Below are 17163 nucleotides of genomic sequence, written 5' to 3' on the forward strand. Positions count from 1 at the left end.
TCACGGGAGTCGCCTGGTCTTCTCAGCACACAACGAAAATAAAAAAATCCACATTTAACCCCAGAGACCAGAGAGTGAAAAAAAATCCTCACAACACTTCACAGTTTAACCCACCATTAACACAAAAATATAACCTCAGGTCCCGTATGCTCAGTGTCCCGCTCGATAATGTTGCTCTCGCAGTCTCCCCCAATGTCATCTTCTCACCCCAGCCGTGCTGCCCAGCGCAGTTCCAGAGTCGTCCAACAGATAGCTGCATTTTTACAACAGAGCGCTCTTCTTGCGATCGCAGAAGATGTGTTACCACACTCCCCACGAAGAACCCCTTCAACTGCAAGTTCTACGCTCTGCTGGCACCCGCTGTCCCCTCCTCACAACATACCCGCCACGAAGAAATTCCACACATCAACTTCTCCGCTCAGCCGCCTTCACAGCCACGCACTCCGCTAGCGATCGCAGAAGATAAGTTGTGCAGCCAGATGAGTCGTGCAGCCATCCTAGATCTGGTCACGAGGTCCTCTCCCTGTAGATCCTCGAAAAGTTGTCGCCATGTCGTGCCGATGTCCATAATGCACCTCTGCGGTGGTCCCCCCACGTCGCAGGAAGAGAACGTGATCCGTCCACCCACCGCAAGGCAAAAACTCAGACATCTCCGCCCGCCGCATGTTCTTCCGACGCCTGGCTCAGTATTCCTGAAGACTAGCGTCCCCAAACAACCAAACCAACGCGACTGCCGACTTAACGCCATATGTGGTATCTGAAAACCACAGACTTAAAGGTTCTACTGCACTTTTGTAGTTGCCAACAACGCCATATTGTAGTTAGTTTGATGTTCCAGTGGTGTGTATGAAGGGAGAATGAATTGAGTCATCACTCCAGTCAGTGAGGTTTCTTGCTTCCAGTTTATTTCATAGCACCCATGGACCCTGAGGTCCCTCCAACAGCCTCACGGCCTTGGAGTAGCACACACAAATAGTTACCAATCATCCCCTCTATATAGCAGTGAGATCTAAAGTAGGTACATGTGTGGGTGTGTCAGCCCTGAAAAGTGAGACCCCACCTAGACAAACAATAGATCACACCTTGAATCCCTGATTCGATTTGCAACTGTATGAGGCAGGAAGGGGGGACGGAGACAGACCTTCTGTCTCTCCAATTGGGAATGCTAATTCCACCCCCCACCCGGCTAGGGCCATCAGCCACCTCTCTGAATAAGCTCTCCTGTCTGTACAGGCCAAAGTAGACTTGTGAAGTTAAATAATGCTAACAAATGTGTATGTTATGTTATGAAATATACTACACACTTTAACCACTTGAACCCCAGCATTCCTATCCCTATGGGGGAAACATTCGCCTGATTTACAAGCTCAAGTGAGCTTGTAGATCGGCAATTTTTGGCTAAGAGATTTGGTGTAGAGGGGAAAAGGAGCAGACCAAGTACAGAGCCAAAGGTCAAGTTTACTAATCATTGAGGGTTTAAGTGGTTAAACTACTCTGGCTTTTGTTTGATATTCAATTTAACAGACACACCCTCGTCCTGTATAAACCCATTGAACATCAAACTCCATTCGAACCATGTTAGAGTCATTGATTCAATTACTTTTTATAATAAAAAATAAAGATCTTCAACAACGTAATAAAAGAAGACAAGAAAGGGAAAAAAAAGAAAAAGGCCCCCACCACGCTTTAGAAGGACAATATCAGACACCAGAACCAGGGACGTGTTTTAGCACTGATATAGGGCTTAAGTGATTAAAGGCGTGTTAACGTAGGGTAGCCAATATTCTTGACCAACTCACAGGTGAGGAATACACCCAGTACAGTCTTCACAATGTCCACATGCAGTATGAGTGGGTCAACGGGCTGGCCAGACATCCCCGCGTCCTGGAAGTGGTGACTGCCGTCCTGGGCCCTGATGTCATCCTGTTGGACTCCCTCTTCATAATAATAATAATAATAATAAATTTTATTTGTAACGCACTTTATATTTTGGTGCTACAGGATTAAAAACAAAAAAAGAAAGAGAAAACAACAATAATAATAAAACAGTGAAATGAATAAACTTCAAATCAAGTCAGCACAGTAGAAGTTTAAAAAGATAAAACAACTACATCTCTATCTATGCAAATGCCTTGTTAAAAAGGAAGGTTTTTAGGCCCTTTTTAAAAGTGTCAATCGACTGTGGTGCTCTCAGATGGTCCGGGAGGGCATTCCACAGTCGAGGAGCAGCTGAGCAGAAGGCCCGATCCCCCATGGTGCGGAGATTTGTTGTGCGGGGCTCCAGTGCGTTTGAGTTTCTGGAGCGGAGTGAGCGGGTTCCTTTAGGTAGGAGGGGGCATTGCTGTAGATGCACTGATGTGTGAGGAGGGAGACCTTGTATTCGATCCTGACGGAGATGGGGAGCCAGTGTAGTGAATGGAGGATGGGTGTGATGTGTTCATATTTCCGCACTCTCATCAGGATCCTAGCAGCACTGTTCTGGATGTACTGGAGCTTCTGGATGCTCTTGCTAGGGATCCCGATGAGAAGTGCGTTGCAGTAGTCAAGCCTTGAGGAGACAAAGGCGTGGATGAGTTTTTCGGCATCTGGCAGAGTGAGTGTGGGGCGGAGTCTGGCTATATTTCGGAGGTGGAAAAATGAGGTTTTACAGAGGTGTTTGATATGGGAATCGAAAGTCAAACATCAGTTCATCTGCAAATACCCCAAAAAAATACTCCCTAAAAAAGCCATGGGCAAGCAGCTGGCTAATGACATCATCCCCACGGCTACAGACAACAAGGAAGATAGAGCAGATGAGAGCATCAAGGAGGATGGACTTCCTTATGTGGCCTGGCATCAAGACATGAGGTTGAAACATCTAATCTGTCTGTCTGTCTGTCTGTCTGTCCGTCCGTCCGTCCGTCCGTCCGTCCGTCCGTCCGTCCGTCTGTCTATGCTTTTGTTTCACGTAATTATGAAGCAAAAAGGCTGGTAAACGAGGCTAATGCTTTATCGATCAAATTGTAGCGATCAATACTTTAGGAGTATGTCTGTAAGTCTGTAAGTAATAGGTATAATTCATTATGGTTTGGTATTGATTTGTGATCACAGGTATTGATTTGTGATCACAGGTATTGATTTGTGATCACAGGTATTAATTTGTGATCACAGGTATTAATTTGTGATCACATGTATTGATTTGTGATCACAGGTATTGGGGCATCGATGGAGGAGCGGTTCTGTCAGTATGGCTAGCTTTAGATGACTCACTGCAAGAGAACGGTGCCCTACTGGTCATCCCAGGTACTACATATCTTCTGTTCCTATGCTATTACCTAGTACCAAGCTGTGGGCCCGAAATGGGACTGCAGCTGAGCAAATGTGGCACTGAAAATATTGTCCCAGGTCCTGAGACTGTTAATAAAAAGCCTTTCCTTCTTTCCAACAGGACATGACCAATGTCCTTGGCAGTGGTAGAAGAAGTACACAGATTTATTTTCAACTGAAGTACAAATAGCAATACTACAATAGGTCTATAGAAATTCTCTGTTATGAGTAAAAGTCCTGAATTCAAAATGTACAAAAGTACAATATTTGCCTCTGAGATGTAGTGGAGTAGAAGTATGAATGAAAGAAAAACAGAAATACTCATGTAAACGTACATACTTTCCAACCTGGGCAATGCTGGACTCTAGAGCTCCAAAAGTTCCCAAACAATTTTTTGGAGCTCCCCCCCCCCCCCCCCCCCCCTTCTTACATCGGACAAAAGCTGAGATCCCTCACACGCAGCACACACACACTTGTTGTATGTTAACTATAAGCCCTACATGTATATTTGTCATACGACAAATATCTAAAATAGCTGATTTGCAAGCTCACAACGCGCTACATTGTGACACGTTGTGAGCTTGTAGATTTGCTATTTTCTATATTTTAAAATGTTTTGAAAAATCGTGAATATTTATGACGATTTTCTGACAATACAGCTAATGACCCAAAAATGCAAGTTATGATTTTGTGCAACATGTTTAAAACTTTGGACTACCTCCAAGCAGACGAGGCCTCACGCCCCCAAAACCCCTCCAATGCCCCACCCCACCCCTTGATCTTTGGCGCCTAGATCCCAGGAATCACTGCCCTGAAGGGAATACTGATTGAGTGAATTTGGTGACATTATATTTTACAAAAAAAAGAGCACAGTAGCACTTCCTGACAGTCATAGCATCACTGTGGATAGAACTGTCAGGCAGAAACCTTGTATCTCCATATTTCTATTTTTTCGTAAATGAATGCCTTACTTCATCATACAAGAGTGTCACACAAAAGTAGTGAAAACAGACGATCTACAAGCTCAGCTTGTAGTTAGGCTATTTTCACTACTTTGTGTATAATGTTTTTTAAATAATAATAAAACGTTAAAGGGTTTACATACAAGGTGTTCGCCCGACAGTGATGATAAGAACGTTTTCAACATGTTGGTGGTGCTCCTACAGGCAGCCATCATTCTGGGATGTTGCCCCATCACCTGGCAACCCGCCCTGGTAACATGCTGTCAGTCAACCAGGAGATCCCAGAGGAGCTAGTGGAGACACAGAAGGCTGTACTCTGCCCCCTACTGGCTGGAGAGATGTCTGTACGTCCCCGTTATATCTTTGCTCCTAGATCATGATATTCTTAGTCTCCTCGTGTTCCTGTGTATGTTCCTGGTCCTCTGTTGACATCACTCGGCTATAACCGTGACGTTTGTATTTGTTTTGACAGGTCCATGATGGACTCCTGGTCCACGCCAGTGATCCCAACATGTCCCAGAGGAGGCGCTGTGGCTTTGTGATTCGTTACATCCCCACCTGCGCGCACCCCATACAGGTGAAACTGAGAAACTGAACATCACCTTCATTCATATACTAGAATATCATCGCTGTCAGGCAGAAACCTTGTATCTTTAGATTCTCCACATTTCAACTTTTTATGTTTTTTCATAAATGAATGCCCTCCCTACCTCGTCATGTAAAAGTGTACAAAAATAGCAAAAATCTACAAGCTCACAAAGCATTGCAATATGACGTGTTGTGAGCTTGCAGACAGGCTGTTAATGCTTTTTTTGTTTTAAAGTTTTGAAAGAAAGTGAAAGTGGTTAAGACTGTCTGTGGGTTTTATACATATTTAACCAATGAAAAGTATTAACAACAGCTTGTGATTACATAATAACTATATTGGATCCATTTCCTGAAAAGTAGCCAAACTGTTTTGGACATATACTGTAGTACTACTAGTCCATGAGCCAGAGCCCCAAAATTGAGCAATTATCATCGAAAGAGTGGGCAAAACCAAACCTATATTAAATTGTTCAGAGGGTCAATACGAGTAAATAAATGTATGATAACCTCACCACAGGAGCAGCTTTTTCATGGTTATCACACATTTTGTAATTTTCCCCATACGTACATGACAGGTCAAAAAATGACAAAATTTTCAAAATAGTTATCATAATGAAACTTCCTGAGTTGATTACTTACATGAAGACAATGATTTATCGTATTACAAGTTTTCTGAAATTGTATATTTAAATATGCAAATTAGGCATTTAGTCCATGAGCCAGAGCCCCAAAATTGAGCAGATATTGAATATTCCCTCGTTAAAAACCTTTGAATCCAACATCTTAACAAAATGAAATAAGTATGTTGACTCTGGCTTTGTCCAATGTTGATTCTGGAAAGTTATGCAAATTTGGGCATATTTTCCTATGCCTAATTTGCATATTTAAATATACAATTTCAGAAAACTTGTAATACGATAAATCATCGTCTTCATGTAAGTAATCAACTCAGGCAGTTTCATTATGATAACTCTTTTTAAAATGTTGTAATTTTTTGACCTGTCATGTACGTATGGGGAAAATTACAAAATGTGTGATAACCATGAAAAAGCTGCTCCTGTGGTGAGGTTATCATACATTTATTTACTCGTATTGACCCTCTGAACAATTTAATATAGGTTTGGTTTTGCCCACTCTTTCGATAATAATTGCTCAATTTTGGGGCTCTGGCTCATGGACTATACTGTACAAGGTTTCCACTTGACAGTGACGACAGAATATAATATCAGTATCACCTTCTTTTAGAGTATAATTTAACGGCGTAACACATGAGAGAATATGCTAAATACCTAAATTGGAAACTGTTAAATGTTGACACTCTTTCTCAATATTCCTAATAGGACCCTGATCGTCCCAGAACATTCCCCGCTGCAGTGTTGGTGTCTGGAACTGACAAGTTTAATCACTTCTCCACAAGCAAACCCTGATTATTATTATGACCATACTTTGGCTGAAATCATGTCCAATGCATTTATAATTGTCTTGACATTTATAGGCTGAATAGATTAGTAAATGAGTTTTAATGAACATGCTGAATTATTACATTTTATTTTATCTTTGTCCTGTGTTATAACTTTCCAAATGATTTGACTTTATATTATGAAAAGAAAGGTCATGTGAATAATTACGGCTGCACAATATCAACATTTAACTGATATCGATAACCGATTAATTGCATGATCAAATTGACCGATCCCGATATTACAATACAAGTTTCCAGTAGGGTTTACCTTAAAGGTATCATGACATTCATTTTCACTTTTTTTATTTTCAATGTTTTATTTGGGGTTTTATGACCTCAATTACACCCAAAAAACCTGAACTTAGAACATTCAGTGGATTTTCTGTGGTCTGGGGTTTTCTGAATAATTAGGCTGAAAAGTAATCTGAGCTTGGCCCTTCGACAGTGAGGTCACTGTCGATTAATCCCGCCCACTCTCCTCTTCGCCCCTCCCCTCCCCTATCTTTTCCTTTGGGGGGGGCGGAGCAGAGGCGATGATTGACAGGCAAAATCCCTCACCAGCGACACCCGCAGGCAAAGATTTCTTTTTTCATTGCAGTTGAAAAGGCTTTAGAAATGTGAGAGAAAAACACCTGCCATTGATCACTGGAATGGAATTTTCACTTAAAACTTTTTGTACACTTTTGAAGGACCAGGACAAAGACTTTGAATGTGGTGTAAAAGTGAATGTCATTAAACCTTTAAACTGTAAGTTATACAGTAACTGTGATTCTGGTGCAGATGCAGACTTCTAAAACCAGTGCATTCATATTACCTGATTTATTAGAACTACTGATGCACATTGGTTCAATCAACTTAAATGTAGTGTTTTACTACTTTAATTGTTGACCCTTTTGAGAACTTCCCCAGAAAACACTGATTGAATCTGCAGCCTTCATAACAAAAGTATTTTTCAGCTTCACATTCAAACATGAATACTATAAAATAACGGCTAAGACTGATATATTGATATCGGTTCGATACTGATTGCATTTTTAAGGCTGATGTCGCTGATATATGATGTGCATTCCTAGGAATAATGATTGAATATCTGTTTTCCTTTTACCTTCTTTCAAATCATTCAGTTATCAAAAAGAATGTAAAGCTTTCTGTGTCACATACATATACCTGAAATAAAGTTTCAGTTTTATTACCATCCAACATAAACAATTGCATTTGTTTAGTGGCATCATGCTACTCAAGGCTTAAGGAACTAATCCTACAAACCCACTATATGAATATGTACCCCAAAACTGAAAACTGTCCACAGGCCTCCTCTGAGACAAAGAGTGAGTAGACAGAAATGGTACCATCTTATAATGAGAATTAGTGAGGACCAATTATATGAAGATATGTGGGAAATGGGTGCTCCTTTAAGGTGTTCCTCCAGTAATTCTGTGATGTAGATTCCATTTAGAGTGTTTGGTGGTCACCAGAAGACTTGTCTGTTATTCTTGTTTCATATGTCTCTGATGGTCAATCTTTATGTCTCTGAGTGACAATGTTTGCCTGACTGATTGTTTTTAATGTCTTTTCTGTGGTTGGGACTGTAAGAAGCCTTGTTATTTGTCAATGTCCATGCCTCTCTATTGATTGACTTAATGGTTGTTGATTGATTGCACCTGTATGTCCTCCACTCTGGAGAAGTAGTGGTTTGCATCACATTACACTATGTTCTGAAGAAGCTCTTGTTACCAAAACCTAAACGAAGAAACCATTGATGCTTGCACTACGTTGTTGCATGACGTCTTTTTGGGGGATTTTTTTGTGTGGGTGTAATTATATAGCTGCTGAACATCATCATGTCAACATAAACCTCCCAAACAATGTAAAAAGTCATTGTGGTACTGCTGCTTTTACAAAAGTAAAAGCTTCTGAGTACTTCTTCCACCACTGCATGCCATTGGTGAGTAAAATATTTACCCCTTGTGCGTATATGTATGCATAAAAGGCACCATATGAGAGTAAAAGGTGTGGGTGGGGGGGGGTAGTGCCCAGACTGTTCCCTGCAGGTTGGTGCATCTGCTTGGTTTGTCATTGCATGAAGCATGCACTGTAAAATGCTTTGCATGCATCATCTCAAGACTGGAAAAGCAGCCTAGGAATGTGTCTGCTAAGTAAAGTGTTACCCCTTATTTGAATACAATTACACCATTTAAAGAGAGATTCTGTGGCCTATAGGACTGAACCCATGACTAGAGAGATTTAAATGTTTGAGAGCCAACTGCCCTTTAGCAAATACCAGTGACCTTGCTAAATCCCAGCATTGCTGTGTTCTATTACTGTATATTATAGGAACATGGTTGAACTGTAGACCAGTGATTTTTGACACTTTTCATTTGACTTAAAATATTTTGTTATCGTTGGATGAGATTTTATCCACAATTCCATGCTGTATTGATGTTGGTACCAATAGGAGAGATAACAAACTTTGATCAAAAATAACAATTCTTCTACATTCTCTAATTGTGTAAACTTCTTGTAAATTAAGTAATGCAGATGTTTAACAATAATTTAACTCTTGAGAGCATAAAATGAAACCAGATGGACCCCTAAGGGTTAATTTTACGCTTTCAAGAGTTAAACATCTATTAAGGGTCCATTTGGTTACCAACTCTCCATCATTTAGCTGGGGACCACGTGGAACCCCCTCAAAGACCACTGGTGGTCCCCGGACCACTGGTTGAGAACCACTGCTGTAGACCAATGATAATTGTTGTTACATTTAAAAGAAACGCATTGTTATTGCAATGGAGCAATACAACTTTTATTATTGAACCGGTTACAGTTAAGAAATGGAACATGTTATGGAATAAATGTTGAATGATTCCGCGGTGATGTATGATGTACCATGATGTATTTGTACTCTTGCTAAGCCAGCTTCAGCAGCTCGGTGACCATGACCCCCACCCCGTCAAACACCTCGTGAATGGGAGCGTTGCACATGAAGGCGCTGCACGTCACCAGCTTGTTTTTCACGTCCACGTGCTTTTCGTCCACGTTTTTGTTCACGTGTTTGCAGCCCATCTCCTTCAGCACGCTGGCTGTCTGCGCGTAGGGCCATCTGAGGGGGGGGCAAACAAGGCAGGTGGGGGTTAGAACTATAGTGCTGCAAGTATTGATTATCTTCTTAGCGATTATTCTATTGATTACTTTTTCCATTAATCATATACATACATATCATTTTTTGATTAATGAATCAATTTCAATCTACTGTACAAGCTCCCAACACGTCGTAGAGCGTTTCACTATTTTTGAAATGACATGCCCAAAATGGGGATTGATTACTAATCGATTATTTTCATTAAATGACATTAAATCCATTAGTTCTATTAACGCACCCCTAGAACTGTATAACCTGCAACATGATCCAATGCAACAAAGGGTGCAGTCGTGTCCTGTTCACTTCCATTCAATGTGAGCGAATGGGTGGAGCTTGCGGTTGGACTGCGTTGGCGCCTCACGTGTGTTGAACTCCACCCAAAGGCATGTGACGCGCCAAAGAGCCACGACCAATAGTTCCACCCCTACACTCACATGGAATGGAAATGAACGGGATGCCTTTCTGTCGTATGTGTGACTGAGCCCTTATACTTTGTTGTGCGCTGATGTTGCGCAGTGAAAATAGCAGATCTACAAGCTCACAATTACGTCGTGTTGTGACACTTTCTGAGCATGTAGTTCTGCTATTTTAGAAACGTGCTTTAGCGAAAGTGCTTAGTTCCATAGACAGATCTGTCTATGGGATTGTAAAATATTGAACCAATAGTATGAACAAGAGCTTGTGACTGCTCTTGGGGCTGATAGCTGCAAAAAAGCTGCTTGTCCTAAGATGGAAACCTTCCCATAAACTAGAAGTTTCACAATGGATCCTCGCACTAATGGACATGATCTCTTTGGAACTCTCTATAGCTCGAACCAATGGGGCAAAAGAAAACATGCTTGATATCTTAGCCACAGCACTGGAGAAACTTAAGTCATGCTATTAACATCATACATACTTACTGATTATTATTATCTCTTTCCTTTTCTTTTTCCTTTTTCAGCGGTTTTGTACCTGTATTTGCTTTGGTTTTTTGCCGTATTTATTTTATATACTAATTTATTTGTCCTGTCTATGCTTGCTCAACCTGTGGGCCATGTAGGGTGGGGGTGGGGAGTAGGGGAAATTCTTAACTGGAGGGACAAATAAAAACCTCTTGTTGGGCAGTTCAAATGTACATTGGAATTGCCAAATTGCAGTAGTACTGTGCAGCTGACATGCTTGTTCAATCCTCCAGCTATGTGAACAAAAAATAAAATAAAAACTTGATCACAAAAAAAGAGCTTGTGACTTACTACACTGGATCCATTGGAATTCAGCTTCTTTGTTTCAATACCTGAATAGTAACGGTTTAGTACTAGTAACCAAGGGGTCCCCAGCATGATGATTGATAGGTTACCCAGCTATTACCCAGTTGGACCCTTAGAGGTCTGTGACAGTGTGACAAAATGTGTGGGCAGGAATTTCAGGGAGGCCAATAAGGCCATGGCCGCCGTTGCCCCTCAGTTTGGCTTTGTGCCCCTCAAAAAAAGGGCATGCCCGGAGGCCACAGTGGCTCTGTCTCTTTCTTGTCAATATGTAGACACCAGCGTCTCTTTCTTGTCATGTAGACACCAGTGTCTTTTGTTGATATTCTGAATTCTTAACTCCCCTGAGTCCCCATCTTTAAACCAATCCAGTGACTTTGATTGGTGCAGGGCTGAGCATGGATCAGATTGTAAATACATTTATTTATTTATTTCACTGCAGATAGTCTACATATTCAATTTAAAATCATCCTTAACCCTTAAATTCAATTATTTCAATGGACTAAAATCTTGTTTTATTGCCGTGGCATTTGGCCTTTGTGGACCACACCAAAGGCTAAGTGGGGCTTTGCCCCTAAAAGGATGAAATTCCAGGCCTGGTTTGTACACTGTCACAGTTATGGGGGTCCGTGATCTAATAATGAATACCAAACTGAGGGTCCTTGAAATGGAAAAGCTTTCGATAGTACAGACCGTTCACACTGCTGGTCCTGTCCCACAGTGAGCTCACATCCGGGCAGAGCTTTGGCAGCGAGGACAGGGGAGATGCAGCACATGCCCTGGGGCTTTCCTGCTCTGTGGAACGCCTGGATGAGCTTCTCCACTTGGGGTTGGATGGTGTAATCCTTCCCTTTCACTGCCCAGTCACTCAGGTTCTTAGCCACACCAAACCCCCCTGTGCAACATCACACAGAAGCAGCATGTTAACCAGTGGACGAAGTACTCCAAATGTTAACCCATTCAATCCGGGAACGCATCCGTGTGATTTTAGATTTTAGTTATAGCCATTAGTTTATTCTTTGGGCTATTAAAAAAATAGCAGATATACAAGCTCATAGCCTACAAGCTTGTAGATCTGCTATTTTTTTTTTAGAACATTAGAAATGTGTACAAATCTTTGAATGTACATATATATTTTGAAAGCGTACATTTTTAACTCAAATCTTTGCTTCTGGGGATTCTAAATTTGGTTTTTTTAAACTTATGTTGCTATAATATCAGTGGTTCTCAAACCTTTTTCATGTCAAGGACCACCCAAAATTATTTGTCCGCGGACCCCCAGAAGCAAAGTAGAAGTAGCAATACCACAATCTAGAAATGCAAGTAAATATTATTCAAAATGTTTGTTTTTTTCTTTTAAATTTTTATCCCGCGATTTTGTAACCCTATTTTTTACACCCAGTGCCAATTATCTATGTAATCCTGGGCACTACCTTCCCTCTGCCAACCTAGGGAGGCCAGGGCCGAGCTCATGCCTCCTTCAATGCATGAGAGCCAACTGACCTTCTTGTCACCTGACAGGGGAGAGTTTCCCTGGTTGGACGTAGCGCGTGGAAGGAACACGTTATTCCAACCAGTTCCCTTCCCCTCCATCAGGCGCCCCGGCTGGCCAGGGGGAGGCAGTATAGTGACCAGGATTACTGCATGTTTTTGTGAGGGTACCTACCCTAGGAGACACGGGGAGAACATGCAAACTCCACACAGAAAGGCCCTTTCACCAACCCCACCTAGGGTATGGGCACTGATGACGCGGAGGAGAGAACACGCCCCCAGCGCCCACAGCGTCCCCTGCGGGAATCGAACCCAGGACCTTCTAGCTGTGAGGCGACAGCACTACCGACTGTGCCACCGTGCCCCTACTCTGTGCCACCGTGCCCCTACCATTTATTCAAAATGTTTATTCATTCTCATGACTAGGACCCCCAAATTGATTTGGCCACGGACCCCCATCTGAAAATATTTTGTTCCAGAGACCCCCATAAAAGAAGATTTGTGCTGTTAAGAAAATTCAAAATCATTGAAAATGTCTCAAATGTTTCGAAAATAGCAAATCTGCAAGCTCACGTGAGCTTGTACAGTAGATTGGCTATTATTGAATAGCCGAATTATAAAATAGGGTTAAACTGTTACTCATTTTTCTGATGACCCCCTGGAACCCCCTGAAGGACCCCCGGGGGTCCCCGGGCCCCACTTTGAGAGCCACTGATAATTGAGACGGTCTCACCTAGGATGATGACATCATCAAAGGCTTCAACGTCTATTTTGTCCAGGTCCGACACATCGCCACGGGCGATACGAGCGCTTTCCTGTAGCACGTTGCGTTTCTCCTCTGTGGGGGTTCCTTCACAGTGGTTCAACATGCATCTGATTGATGTTAGGAGCAAACATCTGCACCTGCAACGTTCATTCATATCCAATTAACAGAGGTACTTAAAGGTGCTGTAAGAGATATTTGTTTGTAAAAAAGTTAACGCTCTACATTCTGATAGTAATCGTTGCTATAGATTGTTTGTTCATTAACAGGGGTCTCCCTGTCTTTCAAGCTCTTTAGTTAACAGGAAAAAAAATCATTTGGGTTACAAATGTCATCCAATCAGGAGAGAGAACCCCACAAAGATCATTTATAAGCTTGTGTTCCAGTTTAAATTGACTTCCAAATTAGTTTGTCTCATCACTTCCAATTTCACTTGTTTATCCTGTATCGTGTGTGAGTTCCCTCACCTGGTTAGATGAAATTGTTATCCTGACCTGAAAATGTTTGTGTATTAAAGAGCTTGAGAGACAGGAGAGACAGAGACCATGTTAAACACTTTTTTTTAAAATAAACTTTTAGTTTTAACCTAAAAAATATCACTTATACCACCTTTGACCATGCCTGTGAAAACTCTGAAATGAGCCAGTCCATGGATGGAGGCTGAGTAGTTATTGAGGAGCCACAGTACCTTGGCTCCGGCGCGGCTCAGGTGCACCAGAACGGCGGAGGCCTCGTGGACCTCAGTGCCATCGTACACTCCACATCCAGAGAGAATGACTGCCACACGCTTCACCATGGCTCCTGTTACACGCACACGCACACACACACACACACACACGGACACACACACGCACAGTAACACAACGTCTGGAGTCTTTCCAAGAACAACAGTGTGCACGGGAATCTCTAGTTTGTGTTGGGTGTCGAAACTCTGTTCCAAGTAGGAACCAAATCCAAATTGCTTGGTACTGAGTACCCATGAAAAATTAAGTAATCCATAAAATCCTAATCATTTAGTAGGTTTCATAGTTGTATTAGTTTAGTTTATGCAGGGACAATTGTGTTTGGTTAATTTAAACACAGTATTTTGAGGACAAAAAGCTTCAGCATTGGCTCTATCTCAGTTACTATTTACTTCAGTTAACAATTGCAGAGATTTTTGTTATCTAAACATTTGACCTTTTTTTTTAAATCATTATGGAACTGAAACGGGGAATCCATAAGAACCGGAATCGATACACAGAATCTGAATCAATTATCATCCTATTACCCATCTCTATCTCCAATATGTTGCATTTCAAGTGGGACAAGATCTCCATTAGTTTAATTTGATAGCCTTTTGTGCACCTAAAATAATGAAAGTACCTCATGGCACCAGACGCTCTTCACTGTCACCTCTGAATAAAATATGAGACAATGACTAATAATGATGATAATGAACTTTATTTGTAAAGTGCTTTTCCAAACAGAGTTACAAAAGCGCTTTACAAAACAAGGTAAACAAAAAGAAGAAAAATAAAAGCAGCACTATAAACAATAACCATCGATAAAACATCAGAGTAAAATCTGAAGACTAAATTAAATGTCTATAGGCATGTTTCATAAACAAGGCTCATTACATATTTAAACACAGGTGACAGACAGAGGACACGCCCACAGGCTCATTATTATTTAAGCCATGAAGACCGGGAATGCATCGGTGTCATTTTAGAGTTTTTTGGCTATTCAAAAATAGCAGATATACAAGCTCATAGCGTGGCACAGAGTGCCACACTATGAGCTTGTTGATCTGCTATTTTTTGAAATTTTTGAAAAAATATTATGTTTTAATGCGAACATTTTTAACTCCGATCTTTGCTTCTGGGGGTCCCTGGAACAAGATATTTTGAGATGGGGGTCGGCGGCCATATACAAACAAAAAGTTGGCTCACCACTGCAACCAAACAACAAAAATGTATTTGGCCGTGGACCCCCATCTCAAAATGTTTTGTTCCAGGGACCCCCAGAAGCAAAGACTTGAGTTAAAAATGTTTGCTTTAAAAGATATATACTCAAAGATTTGCACCAATTTTCACGATAATTTTTTTTTGTTGCAGATCTACAAGCTCATGAGCTTGTATGATCTTGTAGATCTGCTATGCCGCGCTATTAGCTTCTATATCTGCTATTTTTGAATAGCCAAAGAAATCTAAACATGACACAGATGCATTCCCGGATTGAATGGGTTAAAACAGGGAGGTGACAGAGGACACACCCCTGTGGTACAGGCTCAAGATTGCTGGTTTTAATGGCTCATTCATTCATTCCCCCCAACATATTTATTGCCAAGCCAAGTTGCAATGTTAACAACTTAAGCCCTACAATAATAATAATAATAATAAGGGTAATAATAATAATAATAATAATAATAATAATAATATTTTTGAAAAACTTTCTGGACATGTTTTAGTAACATTATAGAAAATGTTGAATTATTTTGCCAATAGCCTAATGCAGTGGTTCTCAAACTTTTTCATGCTAGGACACCCAGTTTGACACTTATTAGACTGCGGATCCCCATTTGACACTTATTAGACTGCGGATCCCCATTTGAAAAGATATGTCAGGGACCCCCATAAGAGAAGATTTGTACGGCTCTAGCAGTGATTCTCAACCATTTTAATTTCAAGGACCCCCTGTTTGACATGCATTGGGCTACGGACCCCCATTTAATGGCATTTATATCACTGGGACCCCAATTTATATTGTAAAATCAATGTTAATTTAACTCTGAGAGTGTACAAATGGACCCGTTAGCCATTTGTACACTCTCAGAGTTACAGACCTATAAGGGTCTCTTTGGTTCCTAACTATCTATCATTTAGCTGGGGACCCCCTGGAACTCCCTCCAGGACCCCTGGGGGTCCCTGGACCCTACTTCGAGAACCACTGGCCTAACGAAATGCCCAAAATAGGGCTGGCTGGTGGAAAGTAGCTAAGTAGGTGGTAGTAAATAAAATACAGTCTCTCACCTTGAAGAACTGCTGCAGTGTGAGCCTTGTTGCTGTTCAGATGAGACGTGACAAGCTCAAGCTGAGTGTTGAAGCACATGATTTTATACTTTCTGTCCACTCCCACAACCTTCTGTCCCCGCCCACAACCCGTGTTACTTGGAAAGCAATGAAGTCATACGGTATGTTTGAGTAAGAAAAACACACACACGCACACACACACACACACATACACACACACACACACACACACACACACACACACACACACACACACACACACACACACACACACACACACACACACACACACACACACACACACACAGGCTAACACAGGACACCTTGGTGTCTGAACTGCTGAATCATTCACCACCATAAATCTAATTTAACACAACCAACAGCACTTTCATTCAACATTGTATTCATGTTTATAGGAGCAGCAATTCATATGGAAATGTATGGAAATTTAGACTTTTTTCCTATGGCCTATTATTTACATTAAAGGATCTACACCATGAATTTAAAAAAAATATTTGATATTTAATATCATATGGTGTATGTCCCTCAAACCTTTTTCAAAAGGTTTGAGCCTAAATCATCACTCAGATATACTCATCCCAAGTCAATTGTCTCTGGCTTATACAGCACTTTCAGCTGCAATACCAAAACGTCCTCTTGGGCAGGGGGGGGCTACTGAGCAATTCTGTCTGGCCAGCATCAATGCAATGGCAATGCAAGTGATGTCACTTGCATTGCCATTCTGAAATGGCCTGTTCAGACACGCCCATTCTGAAAATCTCTGAAATGAGAATGAATGACTGAATGTTAAAAAAAAATATTTTTTGGGGTACAAGAGAGACCGGGGAGCCCAAAAAATACCCCAAAAAATACCCCCCCCCCCCCCCCCCAAAAAAAATGAAATTCATGGTGTGGGCCCTTTAAGCCTGTTTTCTAAAATGGCAAAAATCTAAACTGATAACTAATAAGTTGGTATTAAAGGTGCTATAATTTATATTATTTGGTTAAAACTTACTAACCAAATACTTACAAAAACTTATGATTTTTGTTAAAAAGCAGTGACAGTAATAACTGCTAGACACTAGCAACAGAAAATAGATTCAGGTGGGACACCAATTTCATCCAATGAGGGAGAACCCATCTGCTTTTTTTTATCACTTCCAATTTCACTTTTATCCTGCAATATGAGTT

At 41.2% G+C, this 17163-nt stretch overlaps 1 protein-coding gene and 1 pseudogene across 2 annotated transcripts in view; one reads left to right on the plus strand and one right to left on the minus strand.

The window, feature by feature from the left end:
* Nucleotides 1–6595, plus strand: part of LOC308076418 (uncharacterized protein) — a 218203-nt gene extending 211608 nt beyond the window's left edge. The window contains exons 2-7 of the mRNA XM_080416651.1: nucleotides 1802–1945; nucleotides 2676–2847; nucleotides 3191–3282; nucleotides 4473–4612; nucleotides 4741–4845; nucleotides 6197–6595. Of these exons, the coding sequence (XP_080272777.1) occupies nucleotides 1802–1945; nucleotides 2676–2847; nucleotides 3191–3282; nucleotides 4473–4612; nucleotides 4741–4845; nucleotides 6197–6283 (740 nt within the window). The 3' untranslated portion in view covers nucleotides 6284–6595. The remainder of the gene's footprint in view (nucleotides 1–1801; nucleotides 1946–2675; nucleotides 2848–3190; nucleotides 3283–4472; nucleotides 4613–4740; nucleotides 4846–6196) is intronic.
* A 2597-nt stretch (nucleotides 6596–9192) lies between these two features.
* On the minus strand, nucleotides 9193–16006 carry LOC308076071 (glutamine amidotransferase-like class 1 domain-containing protein 3, mitochondrial; annotated as a pseudogene). Its single transcript, XR_013935022.1, has 5 exons — nucleotides 15973–16006; nucleotides 13650–13762; nucleotides 12932–13101; nucleotides 11401–11602; nucleotides 9193–9421 (listed from the first exon to the last, which is right to left on the minus strand). The product of XR_013935022.1 is annotated as a glutamine amidotransferase-like class 1 domain-containing protein 3, mitochondrial (transcript).
* Nucleotides 16007–17163: the final 1157 nt, after the last annotated feature.

Source organism: Gymnoscopelus braueri, assembly GCF_963280865.1.
Source record: "Gymnoscopelus braueri genome assembly, chromosome: 20".
Lineage (NCBI taxonomy): Eukaryota > Metazoa > Chordata > Actinopteri > Myctophiformes > Myctophidae > Gymnoscopelus > Gymnoscopelus braueri.